Raw genomic sequence first — 18,399 nt, 5'->3', positions numbered from 1 at the left:
TGTAAAGGGACTGAAACGAAAACAAACCAGGTTTTATTTTACTTCTAAACAAGCATATATTTGTGTGTGTTCAAAAAAAAAAACAATCAAACTTGATCCTGTGGTGCTTACATAGATTTTCTTTAGCCTTTTTGAAGGTGGTGACGTCCCAGATGGCAAACAAGAATTTAAACAATGTTAATCAACTTAACTTACACATTACGTAACATTAATGTTCCTGACCCAACCTAACAATCTAATGTTGATTCTACATAAGTTGATGTTAAACCAACAGTTACATTTTACATCACTTTTGCACCACAGCGCAACTTAATTTTTAATTGTTTTTCAATTGTAAGAAAAATAAACTTGAATTAAGCTCTAACTTCAAGTTTATTTTTCTAACCCCAGTTTGCAGACTTGCCCTTGTTTTCAGCATAAACATTTCATTGTTTCATTTCATTTTAAGCATGTTTAGATATTTGCACCTAAAGACAAAACAAAAATACCAAGAAAAATCTATTTTTTATTGTGGGGGAATTTATTTAACCAAATAGCATTACCAGTTGTTTTAAGTGCCCTGATTATGGTCATTGGGAGGTGGGAAAAATCAATCAAGGGAAGGATAGTTAAATCATGATTATTGTAGTAAAACCATGAATTTGCTAAACAATACACCAAAAAAACATGGTTACCACACTTTTACTACAAAAACATTGTCAATTTTCATAAGGGTAAATTCACAATAGGTTCTATTCTATTAACAGCCTCAAGGAGGATTTAGGCAACCCCTGCCCAAAAAAAGTTATTTTACCTTCCCCCAGACAGCCAAAATGATTTCCCCACCACCAGAAGCAGAAACAACTATTGCTCTGCCCACTCCTAAGAAGAGTCACAACCAGCAAGTGATCAGTATACAACTTTGTTTGCATGGGCAACTGTTAAATATGTCTGAATACAGACACTTGAACTAAGTACAGCTCAGACATATTTATACAGAAAACATTTTAAGTAACAGGGCAGATACAGATGCGCAATCATATTAACTCCAAACATACATAAACTAAAAACAAACCTAAAACAATATTAATGGCTTTTACTCTAGGGGTTTTGTCACCTAAGAGGATCTGACAGTAAACCTTATGTGTCCAATGTGCTTAAAAATGTGGTATTTCCCAGACAGGTCACAGGCAGATCTAGCGTTCGGTTTAGAAAAGTAAATCTTAATGTGCCATCCTTTTTGGCACTAAGACAACAGGACTATATGTTCGCTTTTAGATTCTGTCATGTTACCATTGTGTCACATCTATCACACCACCAGGTTGGGTTGCCACCCATCCTGTGAAATACAGAATCGTTCCATATTTTCAGGCAAAATAACGCGTCCTGTATCAAATCAATACGGGATGCGATTTGTCCTGTATTTTACATAGGTCCACATTATGCAGCATCCCATGCAAGTCACCCCACCGCATTGTTTGAAGACACCTCCTTTTCTGCCCCTGATTGGGTAATATTCGCTGCCATCAATGGTTTGATTTATTTATTTTAGGTTCATGGGCTGTGAATCATGGCCAATCAGAGTCAGAGGAGGGCGGAATGCCGCCTCGCTGGTTATTTTGGGTTTTAAGACAAGACAAAGAGCTTCTGAGTGCTGCACAGAGTGACAAGAAGTACACTTATAAAAGAAAGTAGGCCTGACATGCTCCAATAGTCATCTCTAGTCCTTTCATTGATTTCAGGATGCCTTTAGTCTACTTTCCTTATAGTTTCAGGTAAGCTAAAGCGTCTGATTGCAAAGCAGTTGCAGAGTTTTTTAATAAATCAATCATAATTTAGCATGCCTTTGGCTATATTCAAGAAACCTGCAGCCTTGCTACCTACGTCACAAAACAGGCAAAATCTGAATGAACTAATTCTTCACATGGTTGCACAGAATGGCAAACACAAAGACAATACATTACACACCTAAACATACACATGCATAACAATACATTAAATTATAGTGAAGAGGTAATGCTGATAATTTTCAGATTTAAGTTTTAAAGCAAAATTAATCAATTCTTATACTTATTAAGACAAGTTTGTTGTGCATCTACCAAGACAAAAGTGCTAGGGCAGAGAACACTGCATAGGATCCTGTGAATCGGGCAGCAGGTGGCAGTTGAAGGGCCAGTTTAAATTGAGGAGGTTCAGCGCTTGACTGCATTGCTGCTCCGCTGTCGAGCAGATGGCCTGGCATGGCTGCAGAACTCCACTTTGAGGGTTACATTGTGGTAGAAACATACCGCAAATTAGCTGCCGCAGAGATTCAAAACATGCAAACTCCTTTAGCACCTATAACCAAATCAGAACAAATATCCCATATAAAACATTCATATTTTTAGATGACAAATAGGGTTCAAAGTAAACGATTCAAGATAAGCCACTGGCAAAACACTCTCTCACCCAATAGTTTTGCAGAATGGATGCAGCTTCTTTCTGATCAGAAACAGACAGCCAGATGTTTGGAAATGAGGTGAGATTGTAACTTAGACCTCGACACATTTCTACATGGATGGGCTCACAAGATGACGCTAAGAGAAAAAACAATTGAATTAAAATTTGGAAAACAATGCATTCTTAAACTTACCTGTGGCTTGAAACATTTTTTGGAGAATTACTGCCTAAAATATAATTAGTGGTGTTTTGTAAGGCAAGCCTCACTATTAACTTGCTCATTGTAAGATGGTCCTGCAGAAGCTCACCAGATTTTAATGTTACATTAGATTTTTGGATGCTCATTATTGTATTTGAGCAAGCTCATTCGTAATATCAGATGTAAAAGTTAGAATAATAAACATTGATTTAAAATGCATGTTATAAAACGGGCAGTTCTGGTTCTTCATTCTGATTGGTTGAAATGCGTCAATCTTAAACAACTTAAACAATGACGCATTCACTCAACACTAAAAACATATAGTGTTTTTATCAGGTTCTGAATCTGATCTCTTACAAAAAGTTCTTCACAAAAATGGAATTATCTCAGCTTTTAGCTGAACATTTTAGAGGTGATAAGAGAACAAATGAAGGTAGGATGAAACTTTGTTGTTGTTGTTGTTGTTGTTTGAAAGCGGATGGTCTGTTTTTTATTTGATATTTTATGTTTATTTAAAGAAGAAAATTTTTCTGTAAGGCATTAAACTAAAACTGGGTGGCAACTTAAAAACAAACGCTGACAGGGAAAATTAGATGAATGTTGATATATAAAAATAAACACCACAGTCTTAAATCATATTTTCATTGTGTTTTTGCTGTGTCTATGTTGGTTGGGAACTACGCTCTGTATCAGTTCTACTTTGTTTGGCAGAAGAGTAATGTACTAATATAATTACAACTTATTTGTGTTTTATTTTATGAAGTCCTGCTATGCATATGAAGTAACTGTTTTATAAAAGCAATAAGCCCCGCAAAGCAGTGGGGTTACAGTGCATTTTATGACAGCTAAGGGGGTTTTAGGCACTCCGCTTCGCGTCGCTTTTTGCTTTATTTTGGTAATGCATACTCACCAAAAGAAGGGTAGGTGGCGTTTAAGCAGTTGTGTTCATCTGCTCCATCTGGACAGTCACTCCATCCATCACACAGCCAATTCTGATGAAGACACTCTCCAGTGCTACAGGCAAACTCTACCGGACTGCATGTTCCTTAAAGCACAGGAACGATTTACTTCATTTACCTCATGAGGTTCAAATGCTGAATCATCACGTGGTACTCACTTTCTGATAAAGACATGGCTTTATATGATGCATGAAAGCCACTGTCGGCAAGGCCTTCATCTGTTACAAACACGACTGTCATCACAGGTCCAGAAGAGGTAAGATCAGGAGGTACAGTTGACCCACAGTACCTTATGAATATCGCACAAGATGGATCATTACCCATCCTACTGTTGCCACTAATGCATGGATTCAGGATGCATGGAGTCAGTGCTAATTAGTTTTTATGTATTATTGTGTTTGTCAAAAGATGAGTATTCTTACCTTCCAAGCACAGTGCTGCTAACTGCATATGCACCGTCATAAATCTCCACATAGTCAAACTCACATACATCATGAGATTCAAGACTGAAGTTCTGAAAGCTCAGTCTAATAACTTGTCTGTCTTCCACAAATATTTGCCACGTACACAGCTGTGAGAGAGCAGTCAAGCATTAGTTTGTAATCTAACAAAAATAAATGAAGCTGTAAGAGAGCACATGACCCCAAAAGAAACAACCATGGGCCGTGTGCTCACAATAAAACAACACTCAAGTGATGTGAACACACAACTGTCATGATCCTGTCCGTAGAAACTAGAAAAATGTCTCACAAGGTGACAGATTGGTGAGTTAGATGATTATCTTTAAAAATTGAAAAGACAAACACTGAAGGGAACAGGAGAGTAAAATGTGTTTGGAAGATGATGGCAGGCAGGTGAGGATGATTGAAGCGAGGGAGCATGGAGGATGATGGGAAAGTCAAGAGAGAAGCAAGCATTAAAACAATGGGGTCGGATATTGATAGGAGAAACAAAGCTTTTCCAAGCTTTGAAAAATTATTTACGGTTTGTTGCTTGTAAAAGCAACAAGATCTCAGTCCAAAAATAATTACAAAGGTTTTTTTTAAAATGTGTTTTTAAGAAACATAAATGATTTAACTTAATCTCAATGATTACTTTTTTTCTTGTGAGCAAGAAGTTGTGGTTTAAAAGTACTGATTGTTTTGCCTAAGATGATTCGTTTATTAACCAAATTACAATATAAAAACTGTAAACAATAGTTCACTACCGGACACCGCACACCCCTGAGGGTCAAAGTATATGGGAGCTGTTCCACTTTTAATTTGGGTATGTTGTTTAGACAAAAAACATGAAATTTCAGCCGTTTCTTAAATGAACTTCATCCACGGGCTTCCGAAAAGGAGCTGGGAATGACCCCTAGTTATATCCACGTTGTTGTGCACGTCGAGTTGCAATCCCGTAGTAGGGTAGGTAAAAACATCTTTCCGATCAACAGATACCCTGGGCTGGGTTTCCCGATAGCGTTGTCTCTTAGCGCGCTATATGAAGACTCTTAAGTTAAACCGTAACTACAGGTATACCTTTTCTAGGCGTGTTTCCCAAACTGTACCTTAGCGGGTTTCTTAAAGAGTAACTAAACCTCTGGTCAGAGCCTGACTCCACCGACTGGCAATATTTGAAAAATGCAAGAAAAGCGGACAGATCCCAACGAGATAGAGGGGACGAACTAAGCTCGTACCAAGGGTGTGGTGAGATCGTAACAAGGGCGTGGTAAGCTTAAACCTGCTTACGTAGGATCGTACCGCTTACATCACATGGTACCGCAACATCCTACAGGAAAATTCAACTGCATCGTTCAACCTGAAGAGGGCAGCACTCAGATGTTTTTTACACCATATATTGTAGCATTGAAACACTTTATATCCAAATGTCAAAAAAGTTACTAAAATCAATGAACAGCAGTAATAAAGCCTCATCTTACAGATCATTAACTAAAAAAAAATGGTTTAGGGTTTAGTTACTCTTTAAGGTATACTTACCTATGAGGTAACCAGGTGCTGTCCATGGCGATGGTGCTGTACACAAGCTTTAATCACACTGATGGCCCTTTGCGGAGTCAAGCGGGATAAGGTATAGCTAAGAGTGCTCCAGACCAACCTTCCGACGTATGACTTACAGAAGGTACACTTAACTAAAAACGTTTTGGGAAGCATGTATTAACGATAAGGTACAGCTTAAGGTACAACTTAAGAACAACGTAGAGCTAAGAAGGTTTCGAGGAACCCAGCCTTGATCGGGTTTCTCTGTTCCTCTTTTAAAATCAATGCGCTGTTGATATCTTCTATCTAGAACAGACTTGATGGCAGAATCTACACATCTCAATTCTCCAGCGGCAGTCGTCTTTGTTGTAAACGGATTCAACACAAACACTTTTTGGTGACATGGTTGATTACATTACTGTTGATCATCTGTCCAAAAGCCCTCCCTGACAATTTGATTGGTTCGACCAGCTTTGGGTCAAGCATAGTTGCGCCACAACGGAGCGACACCAGACTAAACTTCCCAACCTGAAATGTTGTGGGCAGGGCTAAGTTTGGCTGGCACCCAGGCTAATCATTTTTAGTAATAGGACTGCTTTTTCAACATTTAGTTTGTGTTAAACCCCTCAAAGAAAATCAAATAGGACAAAGAAAATCCTCTGTTGTTTACAATTTAGTTTTAGAATTTTTATTTTACAATCTTTAATAGTGTGAAATTGTAGAGTTTCGTCAGTTGCTTTATGTTGTCTTGAAAGTTAATTTCATGTAAGACTGTAATGTAAATCTGTTTTTATAGTTAAGAAAGCTAATCATCTTATTGACATAGACACAATGTTTGCATACATTAACTGAGACAGTCTAAATACTAAAGAGATAAGCTATATGATCAGAATCCAAGAAATAACAGCTGGTAAGATACTAAAGGTCTACCAGTTGATGTAGATAAGGCTCGGGGTGGTTTGGACTTGCCAATGATCCATATTCTCCTATCATCTTCCCCCCGCACACTGTGAATCAAGGATAATTTAATTAATACATTACAGATGATAAAACCTTTCACTTTCAAGCATCATAAATAATGTATTCATTACTCCAACCTTTGTGCTTCTGACTACAGTTGACTTCATCTGAGTGGTCCTGACAGTTTATATAACCGTCACAGACAGAAACAGGTAATAAACAACGACCACTGTCACACATAAACTCCTCTCTGGAGCAGCTTTCTGATAGAGAAAAGAAAGACCATGTCAAATTCGGTACATATAGCCAAAAATTATTTAATTTTTGAGAAGTCATATGAGAAACAATGAGTAGAAACACCGTTTTGCTATAAGTAAATAATGTATGCTTACTTTGTTCTGGTAATACAGAATGATATTGTGCAACAAATCCATTCCCACCAATACTTCCATCCGAGCGAAATGACACCCACACAATACTGCTGTTTGTATTCACTGTAGGTGGAGCCACGTTACCACAAAATCTATAGGAAAAAGTTAATCTAAAGTGAGAAAATGTCACCTTTGGTACCTTTCAATTTTATTTGTATTAATATATTTATAAAGCACTTTTCATTGTTACATAGCAGCAAAAACAAAATCACAAAAAAACACACATTTTAAAATGGCCTACTTAAATAAGTAATAGAATGTTCAACAAAAATAAATCAATAAACAAATAATCACAAAAATGCACAAATTTCAAAATGTCAGACTTAAATAAATAATAAAATGTTCAGCAAAAAGAAAATCACAAAAAATGCACGCATTTTAAAATTGCGGACTTAAATAATAAAATGTTCAGCAAAAAATTCACACATTTCAAGATGGCCACCTAAATAAATAATAAAATGTTCAGCAAAATATCACAAGAAATGCACACATTTCAAAATGGCTGACTTGAATAAATAATAAAATGTTCAGCAAAAAATCACAAGAAATGCACACATTTCAAAATATCCGACTTAAACAAATAATAAAATGTTTAACAAAAAGATTTAAATGCAAACATTTCAAAATGGCTGGCTCAAATAAATAATTAAATGTTTAACAAAAAATCACAGAAAATCACATTTCAAAATGTCCGACTTAAATAATAATAAAAATTTTCAGCAAACAAATCACAAAAAAACGCACACATTTCAAAATGTTAGACTTGAATAAATAATAAAATGTTCAGCAAACAAATAACAAAAAATGCACACATTTCAAAACGGCCAACTTAAAGAAATAATAAAAGTAGCTTGGCAAGGAGAATATACATACCAAAATTTGTGAAAATAAAATAACGTTGGGGTAAATACAACAATAAAAATGTAACAAAAAATTAAAAAAATGTTGCTGAATAATGATGCGTGACAAAATTTGTAATTTTTCGAGGATTCAAAAGCCGTCAAAAATACATTAAATACCTAGGTGGCGTTATAGAGCCAGTTATTTCATTACTTTATTTTTATAATTTATAGCGACTCCTCACTAGTCAAGAAAGTAATTTCAAGTTCATTAAACTTAAAAATGTAAGTGCAACAAAGAATTTTTACAATGTACACAGGGTTGGAAATGAAGATATCACCCAGCGATGAGAAACTAGTTCAGAATCAAATGTTGGTTTTGTATTTACTTATACACTTATATTTCCCAAACATTAGCCCCAACATGTACAATCCCTTGTGTAGCATGATTGGATGTTTGAGATTAATGTAGCAAAAAGAGTTCGATCTTGAGTGTTACAATTTTTAGGAATGATTCATTTTACTGAAATGTAAAAAATGCGGTATGAGGAAAATAGGTAAATATTACGTTTACATTGATCATTAATTAAACATGAATTCAATACATAACTAAATAATAATTTGAGACTAATTGCAATTTTTGTATTAATTTATTTAATCAACATAATATGATAAAAGTAATTGATGACCAAACCTTGTGATGACAGGCATCTTTTCTGTCTCCTCTCTCACCTCTAGCCAATCAAATAAGCAAGGAGAAGGTCCCTCGATAGCCAAAGATGACACATGGATTTGTACAAGAAAAGGAGGAAAGACTTTGATCATCCACACGCAGTAGATATTGGGAGGATAGAGGCTGGGGTGATTTGGTGAGCTGAAATATCCCTCAGAATCCATCAACATGCCACCACATGCTATCACAACAGAGATAAACAAAAAATTACATTTATACATATGATGCCATATAATTTAATTTTATAAAATGTTTACTATTAAATAAAATGTTGGATAAATACTTTAAAATGTAATCAAATACAGATTATGTATTATATTGTCCACACCAGACTACTTCTCTTGTTTAGCGTTTAGCTTAAACATTACCTATAGCAAGCTGTAAACATTCAACTTTTCAATGCGTAAATTTCCTCATGAATTTCAAAAAATGAATTTATTTGTAACTATAGGGCTGTGACAGTGCAATACTGGACGAACTATCAGTGGTGGTGTGGTGCCTTGGGATATATAAATAGACCTTAATAAATTACAATTTGAAATATAAAAAATAAACAATGATCAAAGTAGAGGTCTTCTCGGATCCAAAGAAATGTACTTTTGTGGGTTTTTTTAAAGAAAGACACGACCCTAGGAAAACCAGAGAAAATGATACCAGAGTCCAACCCAAACCAGCAGCATTTTTTAACCCAACTGGATCTGAATGTAAATGGCACCGACATGTGTGCAGTCTGCAGCCCTGCAGACACTAGTCAAACAGAAAGATACCCTGGTGACGTATCATCCAATTTGTCCCACTGCCAAATTTTCCTTTGTTATCTGACAACGACACCAAGGTAACCGCTAAAATGTGCACTTAATATTGATGGACAGGTCTGGCTCAACAAAAATTAACCTACCAATTACTTACTTATTCATTTGGCTGACGCTTTTATCCAAAGCGACTTACAATTGCTATATATATCAAAGGTTGCACGCCTCTGGAGCAAATAGGGGTTAAGTGTCTTGCTCAGGGACACAACGGTGTGCCACAGTGGATTCAAACCCGGGTCTCTCACACCAAAGGCGTGTGTCATATCCACTACGCCATCACCACCCCAATTGATGACCCTTCTCATGGAGACAGTGACAGCCCTATTTTTAAATTATTTTAGATTCAATGTTGTTTTATAAAGATTTGTTGAAATCTTAGAAAGCTGTACACAAATGCATACCGCAGACCAGAAACTGACCTGTAAAAGATGTGGGCTCTTTGTCGGGCAGTGGTGGGTACATGGAGGTATTTGAAACATGATTCAAGGAAAGATTTTGTGGAATTTTGTTTTCAAACTGGGAATCTAAAGGGGACGTCCCATCTACATCATTCTTCATTTCTGAGAAAAGCAAAAAAGCAGGAAAGCATTTTAGCTCTGTTCTCAACTGCTTCTCAAATGTTTTATAATTATATTCATTTAAACTAATGAAAATCTTACTGTCATTTTTTTAACAGTGCACCTTTAGATGTTTGAAAATTCTGCTTTAATTTTTGGACGCATATCTCTCAGTCAAACCACTGGTATGGGTTTTCCCGCCTTTTTTTTCATTACCTAAATTCAATCTTTCTCAGAGCATTCATTAACCTCAATATCAGACATTTTTCCTACATGACGATGAAAGCATCAGTGTATAACAATTGAAGCATTTTTATTTAAAAAAAACACAGCCGCCAGATATAAATGTAGCACAACGTAAGATAAAGTAAGATAAGGTAAGATAAAGTAAATTGAGAGTTTTGCTTACGTTTGAAAATGAGAAGTATGATGCAAAGGACGGCCACAATCGAAAATACACCTGTTGACAGGATTATCATTCCACGCCCACCCAACTGTTCTTTTAAACTCACCACAAAGCCACTAACCACAGTTTGGCCTAAGAATAAAATACAAGATTTTAAAACTAAAATGCTCTAAAGTGACTTATTTATGATTATATGTAACCTGTTTGGCATAAATGTATTTTCTGCCTGTAAGTCTAAATCTCTAAACTTTAGGTCAAACATCTTCTCGACTTGATTATCATCTACTGCTTTAAATCTAAATTAAATATCTTTTAAATCCATATAAATCTATTAAAAATGCATTCATTAGGGGGTCTGGGTATATATAGTATTTGTACACCTACCTGTAGTTAAATGTTTAGTGGGTTCATGATGTATGTCAATTCTGAAATTTCCTTTGGTTTCCTCACATTCATCTTCAGGCTCAAAAACTGGGTTACAGAAAACAGTCTATGAATATTAAGAGATAATTAGATATTTGGTCAGGTCCTCTTAAAGTGAAAAAAATAATTTAGAGTAAAATAGTATTTACATGATATGCATCTTGACTCTCAGTGGAAATGTCCATTACCTTTTTGATGAAAAGTAAAAACAAAAAATAAATAAGCGTATTAACATGTCTCTTAGTAATATTGTATGTTATAGGATGGTCCTGCTTCTCCTGTTGTGCCTGCTGTTCTAAACTTCAAAACAAAGAATTTTCCTCCTAAAAATCTCCAAAGCCAAGTCAGCTGAGAGGGTTGAGCTATGTAATAATCTGCTTTTCTACACTTATCCACCCGCATAGTCACACGCTTAATACACTTTAATACACTCAGATATACAAAAGGTGATGTGTGTATTTTTTCTTTGAGCTTAAAAATAAATTATCTGAACTCAAATATCAACCATAATAAGTGAAGATTGTAGCTGACTACTGTCTAGATAGGCTGTTGCCGTCTACATTAGTAGAGTTACTGTCCTAAGTCAAAAAGATCAAAGGCAGCATGCACACTTATTTAAAAAATATCCCTTTCAATCTCTTAGAAAAGCTATCACAAATAAAGAAAGTGGTGACTGGAAGGGATATATACTATCCTATAATGCTTAACAATAGCATATGGGGGCAGCATTGGGTAAACACGTTCAAAAATGTCTTAAAAATCAGTTTAGTGCCATAGAATTGACCAACCTAACATCACGAATTACCGTGTTATAGTCACAGAATATTTTGCTCATTTATCCATATCATTGTCACGGATCTCCGCATTTTTCCGTGTCCGTACCACGACTTTCTTTACCGTGTCAGTATCACGTATTGGTTCTCATTTGTTTTTCCTATTTTCTTACCATTTTCGCGTGGGTTTTTGGGGTTTGTTGAAATGACACACTTCACCTTTAAGACTTGAAATTGATTACGGTAAAGTATTTCACAATTTGCCGTAACTGTATTTAAAAATGTTAATGTTTAATCATTCATCAAATACGCACACGTTACAAAGGTTCACGTTGCTAGTTTACTCCATATCTGAAAGTAAAGCTTGACCAGTATAAATGAGTTTAACTATGTGGCACACCACTTTTAGTTTTGTCGCTTTTTCTTTAATGGTCTTCATATGTAAAGGTAAGCGCTTCAAATATAGCCTACAGTAAATAACCATTTACTAACCTGACTAAAATGAACAAAGGCATTCTTTCAAATGTATTCATGTAACAGGAGCAGACAATTTGTAATAAAATATATTTTTTATTAGTTATATTCTGCTTAATAGTATAATAAATGATTTACAGATTAGTTTACCGCTATAGCATTTGTTTATCGAAATTCTAGGGTACAACATTGCTTTCGGCTCTTTGCCTTAGGCTTCAAATTAAGAAATGTAATTCTTAACGCTTGTAGAAACTGAGAACAAAGTAGAAATGATGAATAGTTTCGACAAATAATATTTTGGAGCAGCCTAAACTTTTCAACCATGGCTGTATTTACACTGCAGATCTTGAAGCCAAATTCTGATTTGTTGACTATATCTGTTTTTTATTTGACAAACTGCTTACATCATCTTTTAAAAGTGACTGGAATCCAAAATCAGCCTTTACACAAAAAAACTTGGCGAAACAATTCAAGGTAGACATATTAAACCCAGAACAGCTTAAAGCACAAAGTAAAAGCTTATAGCGCTTTATTTCTGTAACAAGACATGAAACTTCAGCATAACTCCACTAAGCGGTGCAGTCGTCCACCAAGAAGAGTCATGTGATTGCGGGTGGTCTCTTCCTGAGATGACATCATTTGCCAATGTCGCATTTTCAATTACATATGACATGTCTTAATATGAGAATATCCGATTAGTCCGCTTACATTGCAGACGCAAATGCATGTATCCAATTCATATCAGATTTATTTCCTGCCAAATGCATAAATGTAAATGTGAATCAATCGTTTGGCCTCATATATTTTGTTTTTTCATATTCTATATGACCCTGATGAGATTAGGAGCTTAAAAGTTTGATTTCAATCAGTGAATTATGATGAATTATTTAGAAAGCTGGACCTCTGTGCCAGAAGACGATGACGACAAATGCAGTACATCGCTGATCTTTTGTTGACACGCTCAATATGAGTGTTTCTTCCACTTGTGCCAGGATGACAAGTTAAAGCCTAACATCTGACCTGGGACCTCATTTATAAAACTTTGTGTAGATTTCATCCTTAAATTGTGTGCATGCATATAAGGCAGATTTTGCATTTTTTTCTATTAAAAATATACTTTAAAAAAGTGTACTAAGTATATTTTCTACACTTTGTACTATTTTCGTCAAATCCAAGTATAGTTAAGTGTATTCAATTATGTATTAACTTCAACTTAACATATATTTGACTACACTTCAAGTGTAAATACTGTAGTATACTAAAATGGAACAACTTTTTTTAAACTTCGTCCACACAGTATATAACCGGAGTTTTTCCTCCAAAAAAATCCCATCCACACATGCTTGGTTTAAAAGAAATCTCCATCCTCATGAAAAAGCAAAAACATGCTATCAAGCGCTGTCAAGAGCATGCCACACCCGCAGGCGGCGATATAACCCAAATCGTAAAGCCACTTGGGCCAATCAAAAGTGACATCGCAAGGCAAAACCCCCCGGTTTTACTGTCTACACGACAACACTGCAACCGGCGTTTCTTAAAATCCTCACCCTGGCAGGGGTTTTCCAAAATGTTGGGTTTCGGCGCCCTGTGGCCGAAACGCGTAAAAACAGTCACGGTTATAAAAAGACCTGTGTCTGTGTGGACTAAGCCTTCAAGTGCACTAAAATACACTACTGAAAATCAAGATTCATGAGCAATTAAGCACACTTACATTACAATTGCAATGTATCACCATTCTAATGGAAATACACTTAAAAAGGCATTGCAGCGCAAATTATAGTTGTGTTTAAATACATTTTGTGCATACACTAAAAGTTTACTTTAAAAAGTACATATTAAATACTCTTTAAATAAAGCACAATAAGTAGAAGCATATTTGTTTTATCCTTCATGTACTTCAATCATATTTCTAATACACTAAAATATACTACTTTTTACCTGGGATGTTGCCGATATAGAAATAACTTTTTTTTATTGACGTGTATAATTCTTTGTTTTTTACATTATGTGTCTCATTGTGTTTTATGAAAGGCGAAAGAAACATTTTCAGTGGTGGACAATAAAATTTAAACTAACTAACTAAACTAACTAACTAACTAGGTTGATCTGTTAGAGATCAGCAGATTCCAATGAACCATTCTAGAGGCTTTAAAAGGAACTGTAGGAGTGAGACTGGTCTGAAATTAAGCATTAATTGTTTTTTATTTTATTTTAGCAATGGGTTTACATGAGCCTGCTTAAATGAGTAATAGATGTGTTCTTGTAGCACATTAAAAAGTTTTGTCTTAAATGCCAAATTTCAAATGGCCAAATATTGCTTTATATTTTGTTGTATTTCCCTAACATGCTTTTTTATTTGTTTCAGTGCAATCAGAAAATTATTATGACTATGAAGACAGTGTCAAAAACTGTCCCACTTCAGAATCCATCATTGGTGGCACAGTAGAGTATTCCAATAGTGGTGTTGTGGGGAGTCTGCTCATTTATCATTGCAGTGATGGGTTTGAACCTTATCCAATCAGTCAAAAAACCTGCAACTCGAATGGAGAATGGGAGCCTAAGGGTTCCAGGATCAAATGTGAAGGTAAACCTTAATTGTAACAAATAAGATGGATGAAGAGATAGACATACAGTGGAATATAGTAGGAAAATGTATTTAAAGGGGTCATAGCGTGAAAATCTGACTTTCTATAACTGAGTCCCCAGTGCTTCTATCAACCTAGAAAATGTGACAAAGAACAACCCAGTAACTTAGTTTTGGTAAACCATTCTCTGAAAGCATGTGAAAAAATTTTGTGACGTAGGTAGGGAGTCTTATTACAATAATACCACCCCTTTATATTGCACTATCCAACCACGGCACTGCCATTAAGTGCAGAGATAAAAGAGAAAAAAAGTTGTTGACAGCACAAATGAGTTTCAATTTCAACAAACCACCATTATGGTGATCAGTGTTTGCATTTCATCACACCCAAATCTTTTGCTTACACCTACAAAATGGGAATTTTAACATGCTATAATAAATTATATGTGTGGTATTTCGAGCTGAAACATCACATACACACTCTGGGGACACCAAAGATTTATTTTACATCTTTAAAAATGTCATAATATGACCCCTTTAAATACTACTAATGGCTAGCTATATTCAAATATTTATATGCATATATCCAAGAAATTTTGCTTAGTTTTATTCATTAAAGAAGAAATCTTTAATTTGAAAATTATTTTTATCCGACTAAGCATGTTTAATGTTAATATATTGATGTAGAATCTTGTAGCAGTTCTCCAAATTAGAAAAAGATAAACTAAAGAAAAACTAAAAAGATAGCACAACTCCATCCATGTGATTTAAAAGAGTAATTGAAAGGAAGCCTGTAGGAAAGTTTTTATTGTTTTTTATGTCTCTATGTGGTGTTTTTAATATGCTTTAAGACAAGCTATTTGCAAATTCATCATTCAACACCATTGCAGAGTAGGGCGGGGTATCGATTCAGATGTTCCAGATTGATTCGATTTCGATTCGCAAGCTATCGATTCAATTTCTATTCTCGACTCGATTTTTATACTTTATTCTCAATTCAACTCAATGAATATGGATTATATAGAAATTATATTAGAATATATTAGAATATAGACTAAATGAATGAATGACAGGCTCGCCTCTCGCTCCTTGGTAACATCGCGCAAGGCAAAAAAAGAGTGACATCTAGTGGAGAAGACTAGTTATTAGATTAACGTTAATCTTACGTTCAATGTTTGCGGACATAAAATGGGAAAAAAATCGATTTGTGGCCTGTGAGAATCGATTCTGAATCAACCACAGAAAAAAAAGATGAATCAAAAAAATCTATATTTTTGCCCAGCCCTACTGCAGAGAATTTTCTCTATAAAACTGGAGACAGTCTCATTTCCGCGGTTTAAAATGTAGTTATCACTGGCCCTTTTTTTAGATGCATGTATAAAATTATAAATATATTGTCTTTCAGCAAAACAATCGTTTCTCACTTTGCATCAAGCATTGTGCTGCAATTGAAAATATGTTCATGTGCCCTTGAATTGCAATGACTATGAATCAAAAGTCCTTGTGTGTTTTAGAGAGCAATGATTATGGAGATTACGAGGAACCACAGAGGAACTGCTCTTTGGATGAGTCCATTAAAGGAGGTAACACATCTTACTCCAACGCGGGAGTAGAGGGAAGCATTTTAACTTATCACTGCAAGGCAGGAGAATACCCTTTTCCAACAGCACAAAGAGTCTGCGGGAAAGATGGGCAGTGGTCGGTACTGAGAATCCCAGATGGAAAGAGAGTAGTCAACGCTGTGTGCAAAGGTACGGTCTCAAATTTCACTCGCTTTTCATTATTGGGCCGAAAGGTTCTGAACACTTCGAGGAACGGCTCATTTTGCACTTCCAAGAAAAGATCAAGAACCGTTCAGCCCGATGGTGGAAAAGCACCAAATTAAAAAATAATGATAAGAAATGACTTTCATATTATAAGCAGCTATGGTTCTGTTCCACTCTCAGAGGTCCTTTGCCCTGCACAGCTTCAGCTTGATAATGGACAGATCTGGCCCAGGAGACAGTGGTTCAAAGTTGGAGAGCAGCAAACTTTTTCGTGTCATGAAGGGTTTGATTTGTTTGGATCTGTTCAGCGAAACTGCACCGAGTGGGGTGGATGGACCGGTACTACACCAGTCTGTGATGACCACTGTAAGTATTACGAAATCCGGCTGCCCACTATTTTCAATTGATCTATTACTCAAGTTAACCAAATTCTGATTAAAAGTAAGCTAAGTTTCAGAACATGCGAGAAATGATTGGGCTTAAATAGACCATGGAAATGAGGTTAACAAGAAACTGGGGTGAATGATGTTTTTTGCTAAAGTAGATGGGATACAGCTAACACTTAAATCTTGTGAGATGTTGGGTTTAGGGTTAGGTTTGAGGAGAAGGGTTAGGATGAAAACAGTGGTTCTGGCTATATTGAATACTGCTATGGCCTAATTCCTGTGAAATGTTGGCTAAGGTTAGGTTTGGGAGTAGGATAAGGATAAAACAGTGGTCATCTGGCAAAATTCCACAAGATTTTGCCTGTTGTATCCCTTTTAGCCACAACAGTGAAGGACAGAGCTAATAGGTGTCTTCGACTTCATGCAGCGCTACGCAGACCGATCTGCGGCTGGCTTAAAGCAGTACATGCCGGTTTAAATTTTGTTGACTTGAGTTCGCGCTAATGGCATGTGGCTGTGACATATGGCATTAAAGTACTGTGAGAGCAATACCCGCCGGCGCATCTTTTCCCAAGCGGCTGCACGGGGTTCATATGACGACACAGGTCTTCATGATTTGGGTTGCCTCACTGATGACAACGATCATGTGCGTTTCATGTTTAGTCCAACCTTCAGTTCCACTTATAAACATTATGAATTAACAGGTAAAACTCCTTAATACAACCATAATGGGGGGATCCAAGATGGCGGCTTAGATAACGGTCATGTTAATCGGGCTGTGCTGATTATTGTTAATATTTTTAATGGAGTAGTCTATTATTTTATGCTGTGTTTGCTGTACAGTTTACTATGAGTCTAGACTCCTATTTTTTGAAACAGCCGAAAAACATGCCTCACAGGTGCACCAAAAACATTAAGCAAATCAGAACAGGTGCATAGCCGTCAAGGTGAGGATAGTGCTGCTGTTAGCACAGATGCTAACGTGAAAATTTCTGGCCCTGTGTCAAGTTATAACAGAGATTATGGACAACTTTTTGAATTCAATCAATGAAAAGTTAAGTCCACTGTCACAACTGTTGTATCAGTAGAAGGAACTGAGAACCAAATTTACGCGGTGGAAGATGCTGCTGCGCTGGTTGAATGGAAAGTTAAGATGCATTTGTTTGTTTTTTTTTAAACTCTGTATAAAGTCCCCATGTAGTTCCATAAATCTGATGGATGTTTTTTTTCTCTAAAATTAAATTACCTTCTATTTCAAAGGATGAGGTACTAACAGCTATCTAGGGACTACAGGCTGGAAAAGCCCCCCGTCCTGATGGACTGAGTAGTGCATTTTATGCAGAGTTTTAGGAAATTTTAGTTTAACCACTTGTGGAAATATTTATTTATTCTCTAGAGCAGTGTTTCCCAATCCTGGTCCTCGAGTACCCCATTCCAAAAAGTTATAGATGTCTCCTTATCTAACACACCTGATTTTACTCAACAGCTTGTTAGGGAGACATGTTGACCATTCTGGAAGGAGACTGATTAGTTGAATCAGGTGTTTTAAATGAGGAGACATCCAAAACTTTCTGGAAGGGGGTACTAGAGGACCAGGATTGGGAAACAATGCTATATAGTATAAATCACTTAACTATTTCCCTGATATTGATGAGTTAACTAGTAAATTAAGAGAAAACGCTTCCCTGCCTATGACAAGT

At 35.9% G+C, this 18,399-nt stretch overlaps 2 protein-coding genes across 2 annotated transcripts in view; one reads left to right on the top strand and one right to left on the bottom strand.

Annotated features, from left to right (window-relative positions):
* Positions 1-453: 453 nt before the first annotated feature.
* On the bottom strand, positions 454-9,996 carry mfrp (membrane frizzled-related protein). The gene is made up of 10 exons (XM_065281732.2): positions 9,750-9,996; positions 8,480-8,699; positions 6,908-7,038; positions 6,653-6,778; positions 6,486-6,562; positions 3,999-4,147; positions 3,735-3,865; positions 3,528-3,662; positions 2,428-2,555; positions 454-2,316 (listed from the first exon to the last, which is right to left on the bottom strand). Exons 1-10 carry the CDS (start codon positions 9,886-9,888, stop codon positions 2,092-2,094), a joined length of 1,461 nt encoding a protein of 486 aa, XP_065137804.1. The 5' UTR covers positions 9,889-9,996; the 3' UTR covers positions 454-2,091.
* A 1,783-nt stretch (positions 9,997-11,779) lies between these two features.
* The window catches only part of LOC135771470 (complement factor B), a 61,811-nt gene continuing 55,191 nt past the window's right edge, over positions 11,780-18,399 (top strand). Inside the window, exons 1-4 of the mRNA XM_065281724.2 lie at positions 11,780-11,936; positions 14,329-14,547; positions 16,062-16,298; positions 16,494-16,679. Of these exons, the coding sequence (XP_065137796.1) occupies positions 11,867-11,936; positions 14,329-14,547; positions 16,062-16,298; positions 16,494-16,679 (712 nt within the window). The 5' untranslated portion in view covers positions 11,780-11,866. The remainder of the gene's footprint in view (positions 11,937-14,328; positions 14,548-16,061; positions 16,299-16,493; positions 16,680-18,399) is intronic.

This window comes from Paramisgurnus dabryanus, chromosome 8 (genome assembly GCF_030506205.2).
Source record: "Paramisgurnus dabryanus chromosome 8, PD_genome_1.1, whole genome shotgun sequence".
Lineage (NCBI taxonomy): Eukaryota > Metazoa > Chordata > Actinopteri > Cypriniformes > Cobitidae > Paramisgurnus > Paramisgurnus dabryanus.
The sequence above is the reverse complement of the archived record's forward strand: the minus strand, read 5'-3'. Positions and strand labels throughout refer to the sequence as shown.